The 25,443-nt window shown below is 38.0% G+C and overlaps 1 protein-coding gene across 3 annotated transcripts in view; it reads left to right on the top strand.

The window, feature by feature from the left end:
- The window catches only part of Ulk2 (unc-51 like autophagy activating kinase 2), an 83,135-nt gene that overhangs the window by 42,899 nt on the left and 14,793 nt on the right, over positions 1-25,443 (top strand). For all 3 annotated transcript variants that reach the window (XM_074046718.1, XM_074046717.1, XM_074046719.1), the window contains exons 15-20: positions 6,296-6,433; positions 9,947-10,092; positions 11,682-11,762; positions 16,222-16,508; positions 16,772-16,959; positions 17,323-17,426. In XM_074046718.1, coding sequence (XP_073902819.1) covers positions 6,296-6,433; positions 9,947-10,092; positions 11,682-11,762; positions 16,222-16,508; positions 16,772-16,959; positions 17,323-17,426 — 944 coding nt within the window. The remainder of the gene's footprint in view (positions 1-6,295; positions 6,434-9,946; positions 10,093-11,681; positions 11,763-16,221; positions 16,509-16,771; positions 16,960-17,322; positions 17,427-25,443) is intronic.

The raw sequence follows: 25,443 nt of genomic DNA, 5'->3' as shown, positions 1-25,443 counted from the left end.
TAATATTTATTTCATTTTAATAACTCATTTTTTTTAAGAAAAAGTTTTGGTTTTTTTTCTTTTTCTTTTTTCATTTTGCAGTACTGGGGTTTGAACTTAGGACTTCACGCTTACTAGGCAGGTGCTCTACCACTTGAGCTGCTCTTCCAGTCCTTTTTTTATGTTGGGTATTTTCAAGATAAGGTCTCATGAACTATTTGCTTGGCTTGGCTTTGAACCATGATCAAAGCCTCCTGAGTAGCTAGGATTACAGGTGTTTGCCCCTGGTGTCCAGCCAAAGGAAATGTTTTAATTATCATAACAAGTGCACATAATCTACCCTTTTAACCACTTTCAGGTTTCCAGTTGAATAATGTTAATTATGTTCACATTGTTGTACAACCAATCTCCACGACCTTTATCATTGTACAAAACCAAAATTCCATACTTATTAAACAACAGTTCCCAATATACCCCTCCTACAAGGCCCTGGTAACTACCATTATACTTGGTGTTTTTATGAATTTGACTTCTTTAGATTAAGTGAAATCCTATAGTATTTATTTTTATTTTGGTGAAGCTGGGGTTTGAACTCGGGTTTGTGCTTGCAAAGCAGGTGCACTTCTGCTTGAGCCACATTTTGCTCATTATTTTGGAGATGAGGTCTCATGGATTATTTAGAGTGGCTACAATCTTCTGAATCTCAGCCTCCCAAGTAGCTGGGATTACAGGCATGAGACACTGGCATGAAACACTCTTTTCCATTTTTGAAAGAATATTTTACCTGATGTAGTAATCTTGTTAATAGTTTTTTTTTTTCTTTCAGTATTTTGACTGTCATTCCATGTTCTTCTGGGCTGCAAGTTTCCTCCTGAGAGATCTTCTCATAATCTTTTAAGAGCTCCCTCATGTGTAATTAGTTACTTTTTTTCTTTTTGCTTTCAAGAGTCTTTCAGCAGTTTGATTATAGTGTGTCTCTCTGGATTTATCCGTTTCTTGAGCTTCTTCAATTTGTATGTCAATTTCTTTCCCAGATTTGGAGTTTTCTGCCATATTTCTTCAAATGTGCGCTCTGCCTTTTTTTTCTTTCTTCTCCTTCTAGTAACCTTATAATACATACATACATTGGTTAGTTTGTTTCCCTTAAATTTTCACTTTTCTTCTTGTTTTTTTTTGTGGGGGGGGGGTACTGGGAATTAAACTGTGGTCTCTCTCTCATCCTAAACATGTAGTCTATTGTTGAGTTAAAACTCCAGCCTTGATTCGATTTTCTTTTTGTCCCTCTGACTTGATGATTTCAAATGACCTGTCTTCACATGTGCTCTTTTTTCTGCATTCTTCCAGATCTCTGCCTCCTGAGTAGCTGGAATTAGAGGCTTGAGCCACAGTACCTGCCTTTCTCATACCTTTTCTAGATGTATATTCTGCAAGGGTTGTACAGTATACTTTATTGTAGTATATACAGATACTTCTTTTCTCATGTTGGGGATTAAACCCTGTGCCTTGTACATGCTAGTCAGATTTTCTACCCCTGAACTATAGCCTAACCCCCTCACAGGGGGTTTTAACTTCCTGGTTTTTTGTTTTTTTTTTTTCATTTCTGATCTGTTGTATTCCTCTGCCCTCAGTCTCTTTCTCCCTGGTACCTATCTTTAGAACTACAGAGTTTCTATTGCTCTAATGCGCTTGGGAGTTTGCGTCTATTTTCACTGGCTTCCAATCTGGTAGACAAACTGTGTCTTCATTCTCATATATGCCCCAAGCCAGGCAAGACAGACACCAGTTCCTTAGGCAGATCCTAGACAACTCATAGTGCTGAGCGCAAATTTTTAAGGGAAGAACTCTTTGATTCTACCTCCATTGGTTTGGTGGGAGGAGGGGCCAGAGCCAACAAAGTGTGAACTCTCTTATCCTTCTTGTACTATCTCTTTTCGTGTATGCACTCACCAGGGTGTTGCTACCCTTAACTAGTTTCTGGAGTTCCCAAAAAAGATACTTTGATGCCCATATGGCCATTAATTTAGTGTCTCCGTGGGAAAAAAAAGACCTGTAGCTTCCCAGTCCTCTATCTTACTGACATTATGTGTTCTCATTGTTTCTTATTTTTTAAATTTTCATTATTTATTTTAATTTAAAAACAAATTTTTTTTCAAGAGAGGGTCTCACTTTGTAGCCCACAATGGCCTTGAACTCGTCATATTCTGAGTGCTGGGATTGTAGGCATGAACTATCATGCTTGGCTTTATCATTCATTTTAACATGAGGTATCTCAAGCAAAGAATGGCGAAAAATATGAAGAATAATAGACTCATTACTTGTGTACTCATCCCTGAATTCTATTAAACCCTTAACATTTTTGCTCTAAAAGAGTCATGCTATGTAGCCCAGGCTGATCCTCTCACCTCAGCCTCCTAAGTGCTGGAATTATAGACATGAGCCACCATACCTGACTGCCTTTTAATAACTTTTAAGAGAAATAAAAATATCATAAGGTCAATTGAAATCATTCATATACATATATATATGTATGCACATATGTATATATTATCTATATGCAATGTATATTTTTGCATGTTTTATATAAGTGGTATAGTATATATTTTCAATTTTTTTTGTTTTTTTACTCAATAAGGCTAAGCTGATGTTTCAAATTATCTGGGCTACAGTATTGAAGTCAATAAGGAAAACTAGACAGGAGAGATGTGAACACAGTCAGATTCAAGCCTTCTGTAGCTTTTTAAGGGGTGAGGTTAGGGTAGGAGGGCTGTGGTACTAAGGAGATGGTATAATTTAGCTTTTGTGTGTGTCTGTGTGTCTGGTTATTGAACCCAGGTCCTCGCAACATGCTATACAAGCACTGTCAGACTGAAGCTATGCCCTCCAACATTTTGTTTTTTCTGTTGTCTTGTTTTTGAGGTAAGGTCTTGCTAAATTTGTCTGGTCTGGGCTCGAACTCACCAGCTACTCCACCTCCTGAGTTGCTGTGATTACGTATGTGCGTTACCTTGCCTGGTATTATTGAGCTTTTGCTAGATTAATGCTACGATAACAAATAATCATGAAACTTCAGTGGTTTATAAGAAGGATTGATTTTTTAGTCATGCCACTATTGACTATGATTCTGCTACATGTACCTTCTTCTTTCTGGCTTCCATGTTAGAAGCATAGCTCCTGTTTATAACATGCTCTCCTCATAGAAGAGTGACTAAAAGTGAAAGAAGACTCCACAGTGGCCTTGAAAGCTTCTGGCCTGCCATTAGTCTCTTATCCTCTGCTATGAGGAGAGTACCATCCAAATAGGAACTGCTCTTTCAGCCTGCTTCCAAGGGTTTATGGCAGAGAGAGGGTACTCATGGAATGTACAAATGGGTTCAGAGAGAGGTCATTAATAGTTTGAAAAAATGAATACATTCTACCATACTTACTAAGTACAGGTGGAAACAAGTATAAGTGAAATATTAAAAGTTATGGTGTATGCAAGATTAAAATGATTGATGCAGGTGAAAAACTTCTTCATGAAACCATTAAGATTTTGTATCTTCATATCCCAATGGATATTACCTCATGATAGCTCCTGAGTTTTTTATAGTAGGGGACTCAGCAAGTTAAGTGATAGTAAATATTGGCAGCTAGGTGGAAATCCAGGGGAGACTTTCTTTTCTTTCGTTTTTAAATTAATACCATTTTTAAATTGTACAGTAATTATACTTACTAGGTACAATGTGGCATTTCAGTATGTGTACAATGTGTAATGATCAGTTCAGGGCAATTGACATATCTATCACCTTAGAACTGTTACATTTCTTTGAATTGGGGGTCATTAAAAATCCTCTCTACTCACTATTTTGAAATACTCAATTAATTATTGTCAGTCATAGATACCCTGCTGTGCTATAGAGAATTAACTTCATCTTCCTGCCTAGTTTCCCTTGAGCCCATTCACCACCTTACCACATGCTTCCCCAGGCTCTGGTAACCATGTTCTATTCTCTACTACTTTGAGATCAACCTTATTTACTTACTTGCTTATTTGTCAGTAGTGGGGTTCAAACTATTAGGCCAACTGGTATTTCCTTGAGAGGGATGTGTAGAATTATGAGGTTGCTAAGTGCATTTCTTAGAGTACCTTTCCTTTGGTGGTTAACAAGTACAGGGAAAATACTAGAACTTGACAATATATAAGTTTTAAAAAATTCCCTAATGTACTTCATCAGGGAGTGAATGCTTCAACTACTTATTTATTCCCTAAGTGGACTTAGAAGAAAGATGGCATTGGCTCATTCACATTCTGGTTGGCTTATGGCTGTGCTGATTACTTTGTTATTAAGGAACTTAGGGCTTTGAGGCCTAGAAGTGCACTGGCTCGCCAGCACCAGCGGTGATTAGTGACGTTTTCAGAAACTCTTTTAGTTTTGAGTGGTAGAAAGCTTGATTTTGTTTGTATTTTGTTTTTCTATTTTGAGGATGTAGCTAAACCTCATAATGAGGTGGATACATATTAAAAACATTAAATACTGTGTTTCAAAGACACTTGATAGAATTACCTAAATGGAAAATAAGAGCATGTATAAGTACATTAAATGGTGGAGCAGTTACAAATTCCACTTGTCTATAAACAGCTGGGTCCTGACTATAGTGTGATTGAACATGTCAAGAGAAGTCAAGATATTGGCCTTTGTTTCTGTGGCTCAAGGAAGTTAACTATCTCCAATTTTCTTGACCTTTTTATAATGTTTGGAAAGTAGCTACCAAAGCTCCAGCAAGCTTACTCAGATTCTGGCAGAGATTAGGAGGATCACGGTTCAAAGCCAGCCCAGGAAAATAGTTTGTGAGACCCTATTTCAAAAAACCCTTCACAATAAAGCAACTGAGGCCAATAGGAAAAGGGGAACAGATACTAGAGAAAAGGTTAGATCAAAAAGAATTAACCTAGAAGGTAACACTCACGCACAGGAAATCAATGTGAGTCAATGCCCTGTATAGCTATCCTTATCTCAACCAGCAAAACCCCTTGTTCCTTCCTATTATTGCTTATACTCTCTCTACAACAAAATTAGAGATAAGGGCAAAATAGTTTCTGCTGGGTATTGAGGTGGGGGGAGTGGGAGGAGGCGGAGCGGATGGTAAGGGAGTGGGTGGGGGCAGGGGGTAGAAATGAACCAAGCCTTGTATGCACATATGAATAATAAAAGAAAAATAAAAAAAAAAAACCCTTCACAAAAATAGGGCTGGTGGAGTAGCTCAAGGTGAAGGCCCTGAGTTCAAGCCCCAATACTGCAAAAAAAAAAAGAAGAAGAAGAAAAATGAGTAGAAGACGACTTTCACTTATATCTCACTACTAAGAAAGACATATGGTTACCTTTCCCTACAAGGGAGTCTGGGATATGTTGTAATTTAGCTGAAAACATCCATCAATAAATTCTGAGTTCTGTTAGTAAGAAATAATAAGTGAATAGATACTGAAAAACTAGCTAACATCTCTGCTACACATGAGATTTTTATTTAAATATAAAATACTATGATGGCTCACTAAGTTCTAAAGTGATAACCATATTGTTTATTTGAATGACTAAATATCTGATCTCTTTATGTCTGTAGAGTTGGGAAAAATGAGAGATTCCTGTAATTCTTTTTTTAGAATTATGAAGGGCAGAAAAGTGAAATAAGTTATCTTTCTTACAGTCCATTATTGTCCCTAATATGTTTCAGTATATGTTGTAAAACAAATTGAAGGTCATCTAGGAACATACTGTTTGTGAATTTATGATGTTAGAATAGGAACTGTCAAACCAAATGCTAACACTTAAATGTGAACTTCACATCAGCTGTATGTTCTTGAGTGTTGCACAGTGTATTTTCAGTCTTTGTGTAGTGAGAGTCCTTGGGAATGCATACTGCATTCATGTTTACTAAAGTAAACATTCCGGTCATCTTTGTTCTTGAACTTCCTTTTCTTTTACCCAGCAGATTTTCCTAGAAATATTTTTCTCTCATGTACAGTAATAGTAGCAGAATGAGCAGATGAAACAGTGCCAGCCTGTGGACTTTTTTTGTTGTTGTAGAGGAACTTTTTTCCTGGTTATTGATACAGTTCTTTGTCCTCAACTTTGATATGAATGCCAAGAGAGTTTTTTAGATTACAGGTGTGATTTTTTTGGTTTTAAATGTATTTTTAACAGGATTATTTCTTGCTTACATACAGAAGTGATCATTTTTACTTTTTCTAGAATTTTCTCTAAATATCATTAAGAGTTCAAATGAAAGAAAAACCATCTCACCAGTATTTCTTTTCTTTTTCAATAAATTATGATGGCAGGCAGTGTCAACCTACTGTGTCACCTCACAGTGAGACAGCCCCAATTCCAGTTCCTACTCAAATAAGGAATTACCAGCGCATTGAGCAGAATCTTACATCTACTGCCAGCTCTGGCACAAATCCACATGGTTCTCCAAGGTAAGCCAGTGTCTTAAGTCTTTTTATTTTTTTACATATTTTTGTTACTAAAGATGTGTGCATGTGTACACATACACGTATTTGCCCACAATTTTAATTACTTTAAAGAATTGAGGAAGAACTTATTAAAAAATGAAATCTCTAGCCAGACATGCTTGGCACACTCCTATAATCATAGCACTCAGGACCCTGAGGCAGGAGGATTATAAGTTTGAGGCCAGCCTGGGCTATATAGTGAGTTTCACACCAACCCCTCTCTCTCTCTCTCTCTCTCTCTGGCAGTACTGGGTTTTGAACTCAGGGCCTCACACTTGCTAGGCAAGCATTGTATCATTTGTGCCATACCCCAACCCTCAAGACCAGCCTTTCTCAACAGCAACGACAAAAAGAAATCCCATTAGTTACAGGAGATTATTTATGGATTGTATTTTTCTTCTTTATTAACATTAAAATGTTAATAAAAGGTTGGGAATAGTGGTTTAAGCCTATAATTCTAGCTACTTGAGAGGATAGCAGTTTAAGGCCAGCCCAGGCTAAAAGTTCCTGAAACTTCATCTTAGCCAATGTCTAGGTATGGTGGTGTATGCCTGTTGTTCCAGCTACTGGTGAGTACAGTTAGGGAAGCATAAATGGGGGATTGTGGCCCAGCAGGGCGTATGTAAGTATGTGTGTAATCAGGATTCTGACAGAATGAGAATTAGTGTGCCACACAGTAGCCCCAGAGAGGCATAAATCTCTGAGAATTCATGTAGAGTAAAGGGAAGAAATAGCACCTCACCTCAGCCTTTGGTAAATAGCTTACCTTATGTGTATGTACATAGTCAGATACATATTGTCCATAGATACTCTTGTGTATGAAATTGCATATATGCAAAGTTATTAACAGTTATGATAGCAAAGGATGAGAAGAAATAAGCCACGTACCCACCAGTAAGGGACTGATTTATTAGTCCATCAAGAATAGGAAGCTTTCTAAGCACTGAAGCAGAGAAATTTCCAAGGTATAGTATAAAATGAAAAAAGTAGGGTGGCTAACAGTATATCAAGCAGTGGTTCTTATAAGTGTAGTCTGTGGCCAGATGGGTGGCTCACACCTGTAATCTTAGCTGCTTGGAAGGTGGAGATTGGTAGGATCCTGGTTTGAGGACAGTTCAGGCAGAAGGTTAGCAAGACCCCATGTCAGCTATTAAACCAGGCATGGTGGTGTACATCTGCGATCCCAGCTATATGGGAGACTGCAGGAGGATCACTCTCCAGACCAGCCCCGGACGAAAAAAAAATAAAAAAACAAGAACAAACAGCAAAATAAACCCATGAGACCCTATCTGAAGAATAACTAAAGCATAAAAGGGCTGGGAAAATGGCTGCAGTGGTAAACCGCCTGTCTACCAAGCATGAGTCCCTGAGCTCAAAGCCCACTACTGCCAAAAAAAAAAAAAAAAAATGTAGTCTGTGAATCCCCCCATAGAGACCATGAGGTCAAAATTGTTTTCATAATACTATGATATCGTTTTCTTTTTTACCACATTGATATGTGCACTGATGTTTAGTAAACAAAGATGAGTAAAATTGCTGGTGCCTTAACATGAATCAAGGTGGTGACATCCACATAGTGTTAGTCTTTGTACGCTTCACCAGCACATTCTTGCAGTGCAACAGAATATCCTTGATGAAGCAGCAAAAGTTACTTCTCTTTGAAAATTACAACCCTTAGCTGGGTGCTGGTGATTAAGGCCTGTAATCCTAGCTACTCAGGAGGCAGAGATCAGGAGGATCACTGTTCAAAGCCAGCTTGGCAAATAGTTCATGAGACTCTATGTCAAAAAAACCCAATACAAAAAAGGGCTGGTGGAGTGACTCATGGTAGAGTGCCTGCCTAGCAAGTGTGAGGCCCTGAGTTCAAGCGTCAGTACCACCAAAAAAAGGAAGAAATAAGAAAATCACAACACTTGAGGTAGAATGTACACATAAAGCAGTTTTGCTACATATTAGAGTAGTTGTCCTAGGAAAAGCATTGTCTGATTATTGTAGTTGCAAGTTAAACTAGCCACTTTTTCATAGAGCACCCTTTTTATTTTAAAGAATAGTGGGCAAACTACTATATGAGAATCTAGCATCCACTTTGTCAAAAATTAACTAAGTTTTGCTACTTTGAAGGAAACAAGTGACTTCTGGAAAACTCATATTCACTACTGTGATGTTGATAGTTTCTGTTTCTCTCTTAAGGTTTTGATGTAGATGTGACCTTTTGATATCTAATGTGTCAACATTTGGAATAGCTTTGTAACAGTGAACAGTATTGTCCTAACAACATGATGTTAAGCAATGATGCACAGATAAAAAATTTATTAAAAATGCAATATATTTTGCAGAAGAATAGAGTTTAATGTAACAGGGTACAAGAGTTCATGGATACAACTTCAGATTCCACGTTGTAGCTCACTACTTGCTGAGGTTTGGTTTAATATCAGTTACTTGAGAAGGCTACCAGACAAAATATTCCTTCCTTTTCTAGTACATGTGTGTATAAGAGTGGGCCTTCCTCAGATTCTCCAAAACAACAGATTGAATGCAGAAGCATTATAGAAGATTATAGAAATCCAGATGTCTTTATTAAGCCAGGTGTTAGAGATTCACAGAAATTTAAAATAATACAGTGCTTCCCATTAATTTATTTTGTTTTGGAAATACTTATTTTTCATAATCTTATGTTAAATGCAGTAAGTTTATTACTGTTAATGAATTAGTGATTTTTAAAATTTTTTTATTTTAAATACTGTGTATATCTGTAGATATGTTATATAAACAAACTAACTCTTCAATAGTTTTTAAAAGCATAAAGGAGAACTAAGACCCAAAAGGTTGAAAATAATTGGTATGTAATATAGCACCTTTGGTGTTAAAACAAGGTGAAAAATATTATTATATATTAAACTTGCTTGTATATGCATTAAGGAGCTCTGGAAGGATCTACTAGAAGCTAAAAGTAATGGTAACCTTTTGAGTAGGATTGTTAAAAGTTAGGCTGTATGTCCTGGTGGCTCACACCTATAATCCTAGCTACTCGGGAGGCAGAGATCAGGAGGATTGCCTTTCAAGACCAGCCTGGGCCAGGTGCCAGTGGCTCGCTCATTCCTGTAATCTTAGCTACTCAGGAGACACTGATCAGAAGGATCATGGTTTGAAGCTAGCCCTGGGCAAATATTTTGTGAGACCCTACTTGAAAAAACCCATCACAAAAAGGGGCTGGCGGAACCTCAGCACCTCTTAAAAAAAAAAAAAAAGACCAGCCTGGCCAAATAGTTTGCAATACCCTGTCTTGAAAAATACCCAACATAAAAAGGCTGCTGGAATGACTCAAGCAGTAGAGCACCTATCTAGCAAGTGTGAGACCAAGTTCAAACAGTACTGCAAAGCAAAACAAAACTCTATTGTGGCATTGTTAGGAAGCATAAATAAAATAAAATCCCTAGACCCTGCCACAGAAGGAGTAATTCTCTTTTTTCTTTTCAGATCTGCAGTGGTACGAAGGTCTAACACCAGCCCCATGGGCTTCCTCCGACTGGGATCCTGTTCCCCAGCACCTGCAGACACAGTCCAGACAGTTGGACGAAGACTCTCTACTGGGTCTTCCAGGCCTTACTCACCTTCCCCTTTGGGTAAGGAGAGTGTAAACCATTTGTTTTCATTGTAACAAATCTGACATGGCACACTGCCTTTAGAAACAACGGCTCACCATGGCATTTATTCTGAGCTGATTAGAGGCCATGTCCTATCTCACCTGCTTTACCCCACTTCCAAGTCTCCCTTGAGAATCTCTGTATAAACCTGTTAGGTTAGCTGTTGGGAGTATAATAATATAAATGGATCTTACACATCAAAATTGGATTTGGGTTCTAAACATAGTCAGAAACCCTAGGCTAACATGCATAAAATGCCAGTCCTACTTATCACTCTTGTTATATGAGGATTGAAATACAGCAGTTCTGTGTCACATTCACCAGAAGCCTTCTAGCTCCAGTGGGAATATGGCTGCAGTTTTTTTTGCACTTCACCTAGATGTTATTCACAATTACATGAAGAACCCTAAAACAAATAATAGAAACCCTACTAAGTAGAAAAACAAACCACATCTTCCGTGAAACTAAGGAACAAAATGCTGAAACTCAGAGTATTTGTAAGGGAGGCCAAAGCCACTAAGTCTAAGTCCATAGCATCTATGAGCAGCAGCACACAGGTGGTGGGAAAAACAGGTGATGTAGAGGGGCCCCACCTGCAGTCAGAAACCCACAGGAGCCCTGGGATAATGTGTTTATAAAAGTTTAAATTGCTTTATCTCCTATTGCAATAGTTTTAGCTGTTTCTAGCCAAAAATCTTCAAATAAAATCTTGGCCTTTCCTCATTCCCCTGGTAGTCCTTGGAGCACTCCAAGGTCTCCAGAAACAAGATCTAAACCTTATCCTTACTCTCAAGGAAAAGGCTGTTGCCTTATCACCATGACCCTTCTTGTAATAGACTTGTCTCTTATCTGTGTAAACTCCCTGGAACCTTCTTTCTGTGTTAGTTTGGGTTCTCAGGGAGGTGGGTGCAAAGAAAATAGTGATAGTCAAGAGATCGACTGGGATAACACCTGTGAAGGCTAAAAGGAGACTTGAGAGGGCCTGTAGAGCAAGGTGCAGGTCTGACACCTAGGAAAGGGAGTGTGGGAAGGAGGTAAAATTGGGTAAGAAGAGCCTCAGACTACAGTGCAGTTCCCAGAAACTACAGGAATAGCCCCAAGTACTGTGTTATCATAGGAATTCACTCATCTACTTCAATAATCCTGAATTAGTCATTGGCTGCGAGCTACCCTGGGAAGCCTGGTCTCAGCACAAATGTGAGTCTGCAAGAACCACAGCTGGGCTGACAGGTAGCTGTGCCCTGCAGCCTCAGAAACCCCAAGCACGTTGTACAAATTCTTGTGTTTCAGTCTTATACACATATCTGATATGGGTATTTATTTGTTTTTATAGCTTTCTTTCCTAGTGATCTAATGATCTTGTTTTAAACTGGTTGTATGGTATTTTTTATCTCATTGTGCCTAGTGCCTAACACATTGGTTGCTAAGTAAATGTTAATTGAACTAAATCTTTGCAAATTAAAATTTTGTAAACTGTTACACAGTGAGCAGTTTGTGCATGTGTTACCTGTTTCTATCCTTTGCTGATTTAGAGTAATTTCTTCTTCTTTTCCCATGTCACTTCATAGTTGGGACCATTCCTGAGCAGTTTAGTCAGTGCTGCTGTGGGCATCCTCAGGGCCATGAGTCCAGGAGTAGAAACTCTTCAGGTAGGAAAATAGATTTGGTAGATTAATAACTTGAATTTTATTATGAACAGATTTAAGGTATGTTGTGCTATTTTTATCAAAAGAACATAAATGATATGGAATAGTTTCCCTGCTATCTGTGTTTTAGAATTTTTGTCTAATGTGTTTTTAGCCTGTTACATAGTTCATGTCTTTTGGGCATAAGATTCTCTTTTGAAAATAAAGGTAAAAGTCCCTCCCACCCCCCACCGGAAAAAAAAATCTTAGATATTAAATTAAGTAACATATAAGTTTTGGTCTTTGTCATACAGATAATGAAAATTAATTTAGAAAATGAAAGTCATCACTTTGATTAATATATTTCTTTATAAGAGTCACCAGTCAGCACTAGATATAAGGAAATCTAGATGTTTATCGTTTTATTACATAATACATGTGCCTGAAAAGATGTGTGTAAGCACACTGGTATAAGCTAAATTCTATTTGTGTGGCATGTGAGGAGTTGGTGACTTGAAGGAAATTCAGTATTATTTTAAAAAGCACTCAGTGGCTCACACCTGTAATCCTGCCTACTCAGGAAACAGAGATCAGGAGAATTGCAGTTTGAAACCAGCCCCATAAATAGTTCATAAGACTCTATCTTGAAAATAATTCACCACAAAAAAAGGGCTGGAAGAGTGACTCAAGTGGTAGAGCATCTGCCTAGCAAGCATGAGAACCCTGAGTTCAAACTCCAGGACTGCCAAAAACAACAAAAAACCCACTCATTAGTAAGTTTAGTGGTTTTTGTGGGGTTTTTTTGGTGGTCCCAGGGTTTGAACTCAGGGCTTTACGCTTACTAGGGCAGGTGCTGTACCACTTGAGCCACTCCCCCAGCCCTAAGGGTTTTTTATATTTTATGTTTTCTTAAAAGTGAAGCTGAAATAACTTTTCCCCTGATCATACCATTTTGCCACTATTTTTGCTTACTTATTTATTCATTTACTTATTTGGCAGTCCTGGGGTTTGAACTTAGGGCATTGTGCTCTACCACTTGAGCTACACCCCTATCTTTTTTTTGCTTTAGGTATTTTTCTGGTAGGGTCTCACCTTTTTGCCTGGAGTAAGCCTCAGACTTCAATTCTTCTACCTATGCCTCCAACACAGTTTAGCATTACAGGAGTGAAGCACCATGCCTGGCTTATTGATGAGGATGGGGTTTCTCTGACTTTTTGCACAGGCTGGTTTTGAACTGTGATCATCCTGAGTAACTGGGATTACAGATATGCTCCACTATGCCCATCCTAATTTTACTTATAAAGGGCAGGACATAATTTTGAAAAAGTGAATGTCAGGTTTGGAATGAGGTCAAGCCAGGAGTAGTCCATAACAAAGCTCCTATCAGTGTCTGTTTTGTTGATGTTTGAGGCAGGGTCTCACTATATAGCTCAGGCTATGTTCAAACTCAATTCTCCTGCCTCAGCCTCCTAGTGCTATGTTTATAGGCATGTGCCCGCATGCCCAGTTTCAGTGTCTGTTTTTAAAAAGACAGCGGTTAGGTCATTAAGAATAATTACATGCCCTTAATGTTACTGGTGATAGTTGGGCTTGCAAGAAACTCCAGAGAACTTATAACTAGAGTTCAAAAATGAGTGGACTTTCAGTTGGCAACAACTTGGTTTATATGGAGAAAGGGGTGCCCAATCCCCCAGGCTCTTGGTATGGTGTTCCCTTAAAAGTTAAGAAAATCTGCGAAGCTAGGTGCTGGTGGTCACACCTGTAATCCTAGGGATCAGGGTTCAAAGGGGATCCTAGGGATCAGGAGGATCAGGGTTCAAAGCCAGCCCTGGCAAATAGTTCATGAGATCCTATCTGGAGTGGCTCAGCTGATATGAGCGCCTGCCTAGCAAGCATGAGGCCCTGAGTTCAAATCCCAGTACTACCAAAAAAAAAAAGAAAAGAAAAAAATCTGTTAGCAAGTGTTTTCTTTGTAGAGAATACCAATACTTTAGATTTTAAAGGTTACTAATGAAACTATTAAATACTTAATTTTCTTTTTTTTTTTTTTTCTTTTGGATGATACTAGAGCTTGACCTTGGGGCTTCTCACTTGCTAGGCAGGCACTCTATCATTTGATCCACTCCTCCAGCTCTTTTTTTTTTTTTTTTTTTTTGCTCTTGTGATTTTTGGAGATTGGGTCTCTCTTTTTTTACCCAGACTGGCCTGGACCGATCTTCCTATTTCACATTTCCCGCCATAGCTGAGATAACAGCTGGGTGCCACCACACCCAGCTTTTTTCCATTAAGATGAGGTCTAGCAAACTTTCTTGCACAAGCTGTCTAGAACTGCGATCCTTCTTATCTCAGGCTCCTAAGTAGCCAGGATTACAGGCATAAGCCAACAGCCCCCAGCTAAAATTTTTTTTAAGCGGGGTAGTACTTTGAAATCAGGGCTTTGCTTCTGCTCAACAAGAGAAATGGTCTCTAAACTGAAGAGACCACCCACAGAGTGGGAGAAAATGTTTGCAAGCTACGCATCAGACAGAGGACTGATAACCAGAACATGGAGGGAACTCAAAGAATTAACTCTCCCAAAATTAATGAACCAATAAAGAAATGGGCAAGTGAACTAAACAGAACTTTCTCAATAGAAGAAATTCAAATGGCAAAAAAACACATGAAAAAATGCTCACCATCCCTAGCAATAAAGGAAATGCAAATTAAAACCATACTAAGATTCCACCTCACCCCTGTTAGAATAGCCATCATTAGCAACACCACCAACAACAGGTGTTGGCGAGGATGCGGGGGAAAAAAAGAACCATTTTACACTGCTGGTGGGAATGCAAACGAGTACAACCATTCTGGAAAAAAAATTGGAGGCTTCTTAAAAATCTAAACATAGATCTACCATATGATCCAGCAGTACCACTCTTGGGGATATACCCAAAAGACTGTGACACAGGTTACTCCAAAGGCATCTGCACACCCATGTTTATTGCAGCACTATTCACAATAGCCAAGTTATGGAAATAGCCAAGATGCCCCACCACTGACGAATGGATTAAGAAAATGTGGTATTTATACACAATGAAATTTTATGCAGCCATGAAGAAGAATGAAATCTTACCATTCGCAAGTAAATGGATGGGACTGGAGAACATCATTCTGAGTGAGGTTAGCATGGCCCAAAAGACCAAAAATTGTATGTTCTCCCTCATATGTGGACATTAGATCAAGGGCATTCACAACAAGGGGATTGGACTTTGATCACATGATAAAACGAGAGCACGCAAGGGAGATATGAGGATAGGTAAGACACCCAAAAAACTAGATAACATTTGTTGCCCTCAATGCAGAGGAACTGATGCAGATACTTTAAAGTGACAGAGGCCAATAGGAGAAGGGAACCAGGAAGTAGACAAAAGGTTAGTTCGAGAAGAATTAATTTAGAAGCTAATACACATGCACAGGAAAGCAATGCATGTCAACTCCCTGTAAAGCTATCTTTATCTTAACTAGCAAAAACCCTTGGTCCTTCCTATTATTGCTTATACTCTCTCTTCAACAAAATTAGAGATAAGGGCAAAATAGTTTCTGTCTGGTAGCGAGGGGGTACGGGTGGGGGGGGGTGGAGAAGGAAGCGGGTTAAGAGAGGGGGCTGGGGGTAGGGGGGAGAAATGACCCAAACATTGTATGCACATATAAGTAAATAAAAATTAAATAAAAAAAAAGGAAAAGCAATAGTCCTTTTACTCTCACTAAAATCATTAGTTGTTAATAAATATGTTGAATAAATTATCTTTAAAATAAAAAAAAAAGAAATCAGGGCTTTGTTTCTACTTGCATCTGCAGGTGCTCTATCACTTGAGCCTCCAGCTGTCTCTCTCTCTTTTTTTTTTTTTTTGGTACTTGAGTTGAACCCAGGGCCTGGAGCATCCTAGGCAAGTTCTCTGCCACTTAAGCCACATCCTAAACCTATAAGATATCCATTTTCTTATTATTTTAGACAAAGTAAAATCCAGAATAGGTCTGTTATCTTTTGATCTTCTTTCCTCTGTCCTACCTATTTTGTTTTTTCAAATAAGAGGTTGTACTAGGTTGAAAAGTTTATTTTAGTTGCTACGTAAGGAAAGAGAATAATTATATTAATGTACCCAAGTATGTATTCATATAAAGAATAGAAGTCATCCTGTTCAATGTAGGCCTTTGTGGTTTTTGTTAACTTTAACCATTATCTAAATAGATCTCTTTATACCTTGTGTTAATCTAAGTTGTCAACTGCTGATAAAAGCAGCTAATATATCCATCACTGAATTCTATCTCCTGAGAATAACAGCAGTGTACTTGTTGTTTTGAAAAGGATACCAGAAAATACCTGTTGCCAGGCAAACTCATCTCATAAAAAAATCAGACATGCATTTGAATTCCCATTTTAAAAATTGCCTTATTTCCTATACTTCTTTACTATGGGCTAATACTGCATTCATTTTGTTGGTAGGTTCTCCAGTGCCACAGACTCAGTCACCACAGTCTCTCTTATTGGGTGCTAGACTGCAGAGCGCCCCCACCCTCACTGATATCTATCAAAACAAACAGAAGCTTAGAAAGCAGCACTCTGACCCTGTGTGTCCATCCCACACTGGGGCTGGCTACAGCTATTCACCTCAGCCCAGTCGGCCTGTCAGCCTTGGAACCTCTCCCACCAAGCACATGGGATCATCTCCACGGAGTTCTGATTGGTTCTTTAAAACTCCTTTACCAACAATCATTGGCTCTCCTACTAAGGTGTGTTTCTTAAACCTTTTCTGGGTTTGGGGAAGAATTCATGATGAGGGAAAGCCATAATTTTAATGAGCACTTGCTGTGTGCCAGCACAGTATAAGTACTTTACTTGAATGTTTTATGTGCATGATCCCATTAATCTTTAGAAAAGGTAAATAGAAGAGCCAGTATTTGAATCTTGTCTAATTCCAAAGTAGATACCATGTGTCCTTCCAATTGTGAACACTTCACATGTCATATTAACTAGCTTACATATGTTTCTTCAGACCACCGCTCCTTTCAAAATCCCTAAAACACAAGCGTCTTCCAACCTGTTAGCCTTGGTTCCTCGTCATGGGCCTACTGAAGGGCATTCCAAAGATGGGAGTGAGCCACGTGAATGTTCCCATTGCCTGTTAGTACAAGGAAATGAGAGGCATCGGTCTGAGCAGCAGAGCAAGACAGTATTTGGCAGGTAAACACCGTTTCCTCTCTAACTTTAACATGGAAACTGTTAGCAGAATAAATGTATTTCTATTATAAAAGCAACCAGACCACATTAATTTAATAGCTGGTTTATGCCATATGATTAATAATAATATGTACCAGGTACATTGAGAATGTCTGCAATCCCAGATGCTTCCTATGACTGTAAATACAGAACTCTTCCTGAACTTGTTGAATATGCTGTTTCTGCCTTTTATTTTGGTTATGGAAGTTTATCTACCCTGAATTGTTTGGCATCTATTTTTTGTTTCCTTGTTGTCTGACTTCCTGTTAAACTACCTATTTTTACAAAGTGTACTTTCCCATTACTGACAATCACTGTTCTTTTTAGATCTGTCAGTACTGGAAAGTTATCAGATCAGCAAGTGAAAGCACCTTTAGGTGGACACCAAGGCAGCACGGATAGTTTAAATGCAGAACGACCGATGGATATAGGTAAGAAAAATCTAGTTTTTTTTTTTATACAGCTAATTTGTTAGTACATACATTAGTTTGGTGGCTTGCATTATTTTACAGTTGTGAAGGTTGTCCCTGTCTCTCATCTTCCTTCGTAGTACCTGTCAAGACAGAGATTTTCTCAGTATCTTGATGATCAACACCCTAGAGTTGGATTTCTGATCAAAATTGTTTATCATCAGTAGGATCACACTGACCAAAGTTAGCCTAAACACACATATGCTCCTGAGCGTTTCTTCAAAAGCAGTTGGATCCTATAAGACACATAGTTACTTAGATACTGAAACCTTTCATAGTGTTCTAGGGATTGTTACGTATATTGATCACTTATATGTAGATTATTTAAACTGTCAAAAAGTAGAAACAAGGGCCAGGCACCAAGGATCAGGTGCTGGTGGCTCACACCTGTAATCCTAGCTACTCAAGTGACAGAGATCAGGAGTTTCACAGTTCAAAGCCAGCCCCAGGCAAATAGATCATGAGACCCTATCTTGAAAAAGCCCATTACAAAACTGGGCTGGCAGAGTGGCTCAGGTGTTAAGAGTGCCTGCCTAGTAAACATAAGTCCCTGAATTCAAACGCCTGTGCTGCCAAAAAAACAAAATACCCAAACAAAATGGAGATTCCAGAGCCTAACCCAGTCTTGCTTAATCACATTTTTTTGAGTATGGATTTTAGGAATCTCTGGGTGGTTATTATGTACACTCAAATTAGGGAATCTATTCTAACCTCTTTGTTCTTGTTTTTTTATAATTTTTTAAATTGACATTCCCTCTGAGCATCCAAAAGAGGAAATATCTGGGCCAGCAAAATACCTGATTGAATACAGTTTCTAATCCAAACAGAATCCTGTAGGAATTAATATTTCTGCTTACCCACATGATTTCCAAAGAGAAATACAATGTAATTCTTGTAATGGTTGTTTGCATGTGTCATTTCTTATCACTTTACTTTCAAACTAGTTTGTCTTTGACAGAAAGTATGTCCTCTATAGACACATGTAGTTGGATCTTATTTAATGTGACACTCTACCTTTTGATTATATTATTTCATCTGTTCATATTTAATATTATTGACATAGTTGGATTTACCTATGCTTTTTCCTTTTTACTTTTTTCTATCATGTCATATTTTGTTCCTCCATCACTGCTTTCTTTTGCATTAGTGAATATTTTCTAGTGTCATATTTTGATCCCTTTAATGTTTTTCACTTTTTTTAGTTCTTACTAAAAAGCCTTTATAGCCTATTATCTGTCTATCTATATATTAAGTTATCACAGTCAACTTTAGATTTACACTAACTTGAGTAAAATAGACATTTTAGTTCTAAGTAGCTCTTCCCTCTGCTCTTTTTGAGTACTATATTTCCACCTTCCTTTTATAGTGCTATATTGTTATACATATTTTGTTTGTGTATATATAAATATAAAACTAGAAACCTATTGATACATTGTTATAATTATTTTATATAATTTTACCTCTTTTAAAGAAACTGAGTTAAGAAAAAAGGTTATTTATAGTTTGTTACGGTATCTTCTTAACTTGTTTCTAGTTCTCTTACTTTTTGTGGATTTGAGTTGCCATCTGGTGTCACATTCTTACTCCAATACATCTTGCCTCCATCTTCCCTCTTTGTGTTATTACCAAATATATTGCATTTGTGTATGTTACAAGCCCAACAATGCAATTATATATACATACAGTTGCTGTATACAGCTGCTTTTTAAATCTTAAATTTAAGAAAGGAAAAGAAAGATGCTATCATGTTGCGTTTTCTAATCACTAATTACTTTTATCTGTGCTGCTGTATTTTTCCCCTCATGCAGAAGAAGTTCCCTTGGTATTTCTTATAAAAATACCAGATCTGCTAGCTATAAATTCTTTCGGCTTTTATTTATTTGGAATGTCTTTCTTTTGGCTTCATTTTTGACAGAGTTTTTCTTAATAAAAGATTTTTGTTTAACAGCTTGTTCTTTTAGCACTTGATGCTATCCAACTGCCCTGGGGCTTCAACTGTTTCTGATCACAAGTCAACTTTTACTCTTACTTGGGGTCCTTTGTATATGACAGGCTATTTTTCTCTTTCTTCTTTCAAGATTTTCTTGTAGTTTGTGTCTTCACCAGTTTACTGTGATGTATCTGGGAGCAGTCTTCTTTGCTTTTATACTCTTGGAACGTTATTGAGCTTTTTCATATAGAAACTAATTATTTTTATCAAATTTGGGTAGTTTTTGGCCTTTTTTTTGAATTTTTTTTTTCTGTTCCTTTTCCTTCCTCTTCTTATATTCTTATTATGTGTATATTTGTGTACTTAATTGTCTCATATTTCTCTGAGCCTCTGTTCATTGTACAGTTGATCTTTGAACAAGTTTGAACTGCATGGGTTCACTTATGCAGATTTTTTTTTTTAGAGATTTATGACAAATTGAAAAAAATTCACAAACTGTGTAGCCTAAAATTAACAAAAAATTAAAAAGATATATCATGAATGCCTAAAACATATGTAGGTAACAGTCTGTTTTATCATTTATTATCATAAAATATACAGAAATCTATATACATAAAATATACAGAAATTATAAAATTAAAATTTTCTGAGTGTAATGGCATACACCTGTTATCCCAGAGAAGAAAAGGCAGAATTTTGAGTTCGAGACCACCCTGGACATAACTATCAAGACCCTATCTACAAACAAACGGGCTAGGGCCAAAATCCAAGAGATAGAGTGCTTGCCTAGCAAGTTTGAGATCATGTTCAATCTCCAGTACCACACACACACACACCAAACAAGAAATGTAAAATTGCAGTATTAGAGCATAACTGCATAAAATTAACTAGTACTTACTGTACCACTGTAATAATTTTATAACTATCTCTTGTTGCAATGGCAACAAGTACCTGCCTAAATTGCCATGCTACTTTATAATCAACTCCAAATGAGCAGTTCACCTCTCTTAAATCATATCACAGTGCCAAGAGCATACGCTGGGGAAAGGACAGTCCCTTCAGTAAACGGTGCTGGGAAAACTAGACATACATGTGCAGAAGGAATGAAGCTAGACCATATACAAAAAGTGAACTCAAAATGAATCAGGACCAAAACTAAGTAGGACCTGAAACTAAGACACTAGTAGAAGAAACCAGAGGGGGGAACACTTCAAGACATTGATATAAGCAAAGGATTTTTTTTTGGATAGACTCTAGAAAACACAGGCAAGAAGACAATGGAGTATATGAATCTAAGAAACTTCTGCACAGCAGAGCCAAGAGAAAACCTGCAGAATGGGAAAAATATTTGCAAACTAATGATCTGGCAAGAAATTTTTGTGTCCTGAGTGATAGGAACTTAACAGCAAAAACTTAAATAATCCAGTTAAAAAATGGGCAAGGGTTGTGGGTATAGCTCAGTGCTAGAGCATTTGCCTAGCCTGAGCAAGTCCCCAGGTTCAATCCTCAGCACTGCATACAAATAAGCAAAAAAGAAAATCATCTGAATTAAACAGTTCTGAAAAGAAAACATACAAGTATATGAAAAAAAATGCTCAAAATCCTAATCACCAAGGAAATGCAAATCAAAGCCACAATGAGATTGTCTTGTCACTCCACGTAGAATGGCTATTATCAAAATGACAATACCAAGCCTGGCAAGAATGTGGAGAAAAGGGAACTCTCATACATTGTTGGTGGGAATATAAATTAGTACAGGCATTATGGAAAACATATGGAGGTTCCTCAATAACTAGAAACAGAGATACCATGTGATCCAGCTATCCCATTACTAGGAATATATCCAAAGGAAGTGAAATACATGTCAAAGAGATACCTGTACTTGCATGTTTATTACAGCACTATTCACAACAATATCCAAGATATGAAATCAACTGAGATGTCCAACAATGAATGTGTATATAAAGAAAACATGATATATGTACACGATGGAATATTATTCAGCCATAAAAAGAGATGAAATGCTGAGGCAATATGGATGGAACTGTTAAGTGAAATAAGCCAGGCATAGAAAGACAAATAGCATGTTCTCAAAGTTGATCACATACAGAGAGTAGAGTAGAGATTCCTAGAGGATAGAAAGAGTAGAGGGGAAGGAGGTAGAAGGTGGATAATGAGTATCAAAATACACTTGCAGGGGAGTAGATATAATGTGTTCTGAAGCACATTAGGGTACCTGAAGTCTGTAATAATTATACATTTCACAAAAAAAACAATGAGTTGAGGATTCTCAGCACATAGAAATGATAGCATTTGAAGAGCTAGAAATGTCAAATACCCTGATTTGATTACTACAGTGTGTACATGTATAGAATTATAATATTATAAGCCATATTTTGCCAATTAAAAATTAAAATTAAATGTAAAGTAATAACCCTACAGTTCTTACACATTTTTGCCATATATAATTCATGTACATAAAACAAAATGTGTTAATCATGTATTTATGTTACTGGCAAATTTTGGGGAGTTAAAAAATTATACTAAAACTGTTCTTCAGATTGCTTAATTCCTGCTGATCTGTCTTTAAATTCATAAGTTCTTCCTGCTAATTCATATCCACCATTGAGCCCCTAGAGTAAATTTCATTTCTGCTCTTATACCCCTTTTCTTGTCTCCCTTTTCTGCGGGGGTTACATTTCAAGACCCTCAGTGGATAGTGGATGCCTGAAAGCACGGCTAGCACCAAACCCTGTGGATACTGTGTTTCTCTTTTACATGTACACCTATAATAAAGTTTTAATTTATAAATTAGGCACAGTAAGAGGTTAACAATGACAACTAAAAATAAAACAATAATTATAACAGTATAATAAAAGTTATATGAATGTGGTCTCTGTCTTGTGTTCTCAAAATATTTTGTTATAGTGTACTTACCCTTCTTCCTGGAATGATGTGAAATGATTTATAAAGGAAGTAGTTTATGGCTTCTGTTTGACCAAAATCACTCCTCTTGCACTTTGGGACCATTAATGAAGTAAAATAAGAGTTAGGACAAAAGCACTGAGAACTGCAAAAGCCCATCCAATAAGCAAGACAGCAGTAAGTGACTATACGACGGGGCGTGTGTACAGCAGGGTATGCTGGACAAAGTTGTGTCATGTCTCAGTGGGACAGCAGAGGTTTCCTCACACTACACAGAATGAAGTTGACTAAGGGTAACAGAAACCACAGAAAAGTGGAACCGTAGATAAGGGGGATCCACTATACTTTTTAACTCCAGCATTTCCATTTGGTTCTTTTTTTTTAAGAATTTCTCTTTATTGATATTCTGTATAATGAGACATTTATTCATCATACATGCCTTTACTTTAAAGCAGGATTTCCTTTAGCTATTTGAGCATGTTTTAAATAGCCACTGTGAAGTTTGCTTGCTTTGCAATTTGAGCTCTCTCAAAGGTAGTTTTGTTGCCTGCTTTTCTTCCTGTATATGGTTATACCTTGCTGTTTATTTGCATGTATCAAATTTTTTGTTGAAAACTGGACATTTTCTACAACATTTTGTAGCAATTCTAGATGTGGGTCCCCTCCCCCCACCTGTTTTTTGCTTTCTTACTTGTTTAGTCTTGGTGGACCGTTTCAGTGAAGTCTATTTGCCCTGCAGTGTGAAGGCTTTGATATAATTCCTCAAAGGTCACAACCTTGGCTATGGGGACAGTAGTTTTGTTTCATTTTTTCTTTTCTTTTTTTGTGTTTTTTTAATTGGTGGGGCTGAGGTTTGAACTTGAGGCTTCATGCTTGTAAAGCATGACCTTTACTGTACCACTTGAGCCACACCTCTAGTCCTTTTTGCTCTGATTATTTTTGGAGATGAGGTCTTCAGAACCATTTGCCTCAAATGGTTGGCCTCAAATGGCTATCCTCCCAATCTCAGCCTCTCAAGTAGCTAGGATTACAGGTATGAGCCACTGGTTCCCAGTACTTTTTTTTTTTCTCCATTTTTTCCCAGTGCTGGAGGTCAAACCCAGGCTTTTGCACTTTCTATGCAAATGCTCTCCACTGCTGAGCAGTTTCCAGTCCTGGCATGATAGTTTTAGAAGGCCTTTCTTTGTCTTTTGCTCTCATCTCTTAAACTGCATTCATTGGTAGTGCAGCCAGCTGTTAAGCATTCTAGATTGTCCTGTTGTCTTTGACAGTACTCTGAGGAATAAATTGTTTCACAGATCTAATTAAATACTGGCCCTTTTGCAGGAATGGTTTCGAGGATAATATCTGAACTTTGGACCACAGAAGGGTTTTTCTTAGATGTCTCCATGGTTCTCTCTTATAAACTTGTAGATGGTCTCTTCAGCTTGTTGCTCTCATATCGCCATCAGCCTCTTCTTATTTGCTTACCACCAAAGCCTTCATCCTCTTTTTTTTTTTTTTTTTTTTTTTCATTTTTCTTTTATTATTCATATGTGCATACGAGGCTTGGTTCATTTCTCCCCCTTGCCCCCACCCCCTCCCTTACCACCCACTCCACCCCCTCCCGCTCCCCCCCTCAATACCCCGCAGAAACTATTTTGCCCTTATTTCTAATTTTGTTGTAGAGAGAGTATAAGCAATAATAGGAAGGAACAAGGGGTTTTGCTGGTTGAGATAAGGATAGCTATACAGGGCATTGACTCACATTGATTTCCTGTGCGTGGGTGTTACCTTCTAGGTTAATTCTTTTTGATCTAACCTTTTCTCTAGTTCCTGGTCCCCTTTTCCTATTGGCCTCAGTTGCTTTAAGGTTCTGCTTTAGTTTCTCTGCATTAAGGGCAACAAATGCTAGCTAGTTTTTTAGGTGTCTTACCTATCCTCACCCCTCCCTTGTGTGCTAAAGCTTTTATCATGTGCTCATAGTCCAATCCCCTTGTTGTGTTTGCCCTTGATCTAATGTCCGCATATGAGGGAGAACATACGATTTTTGGTCTTTTGAGCCAGGCTAACCTCACTCAGAATGATGTTCTCCAATTCCATCCATTTACCAGCGAATGATAACATTTCGTTCTTCTTCATGGCTGCATAAAATTCCATTGTGTATAGATACCACATTTTCTTAATCCATTCATCAGTGCTGGGGCATCTTGGCTGTTTCCATAACTTGGCTATTGTGAATAGTGCCGCAATAAACATGGATGTGCAGGTGCCTCTGGAGTAACAGTCTTTTGGGTATATCCCCAAGAGTGGTATTGCTGGATCAAATGGTAGATCGATGTCCAGTTTTTTAAGTAGCCTCCAAATTTTTTTCCAGAGTGGTTGTACTAGTCTACATTCCCACCAACAGTGTAAGAGGGTTCCTTTTTCCCCGCATCCTCGCCAACACCTGTTGTTGGTGGTGTTGCTGATGATGGCTATTCTAACAGGGGTGAGGTGGAATCTTAGTGTGGTTTTAATTTGCATTTCCTTTATTGCTAGAGATGGTGAGCATTTTTTCATGTGTTTTCTGGCCATTTGAATTTCTTCTTTTGAGAAAGTTCTGTTTAGTTCACATGCCCATTTCTTTATTGGTTCATTAGTTTTGGGAGAATTTAGTTTTTTAAGTTCCCTGTATATTCTGGTTATCAGTCCTTTGTCTGATGTATAATTGGCAAATATTTTCTCCCACTCTGTGGGTGTTCTAGCCTTCATCCTCTTTGACGATACCCATAGACTAGAACTTCTCAAGACCTGTGTATCAGACACAGGAGAAAGCTTCAGAATTCTCTGTTCCTTGCCTCCCCCACCACTAGGGGAGCTCCTCTGGAGCTGGGGAAGAGAGCACTAGCCCATTTTTCTTGTATGTACACTCCATCTTTGTGAGCGAGACACTGGGCAGAGGTGGAAGCCCTGGTCACCTTGGTTTACTTAGACTGGCATGGAACGGATAATCTGGGATGAGTACGCTAAGGGCCCCAAGCTGCTGGCCTAGGTTAGAACTGTTGCTCTGTGAGTAGCTTATGGATAGAGTTTTTAACCGAGATGGAGGGTTTCTTCAGTGTTTCTTCTTCTCTTGGACACCCTAAGGACAGTTTCCTGCTA

Source organism: Castor canadensis, chromosome 11 (genome assembly GCF_047511655.1).
Source record: "Castor canadensis chromosome 11, mCasCan1.hap1v2, whole genome shotgun sequence".
Classification (NCBI taxonomy): domain Eukaryota; kingdom Metazoa; phylum Chordata; class Mammalia; order Rodentia; family Castoridae; genus Castor; species Castor canadensis.
The sequence above is the reverse complement of the archived record's forward strand: the minus strand, read 5'-3'. Positions and strand labels throughout refer to the sequence as shown.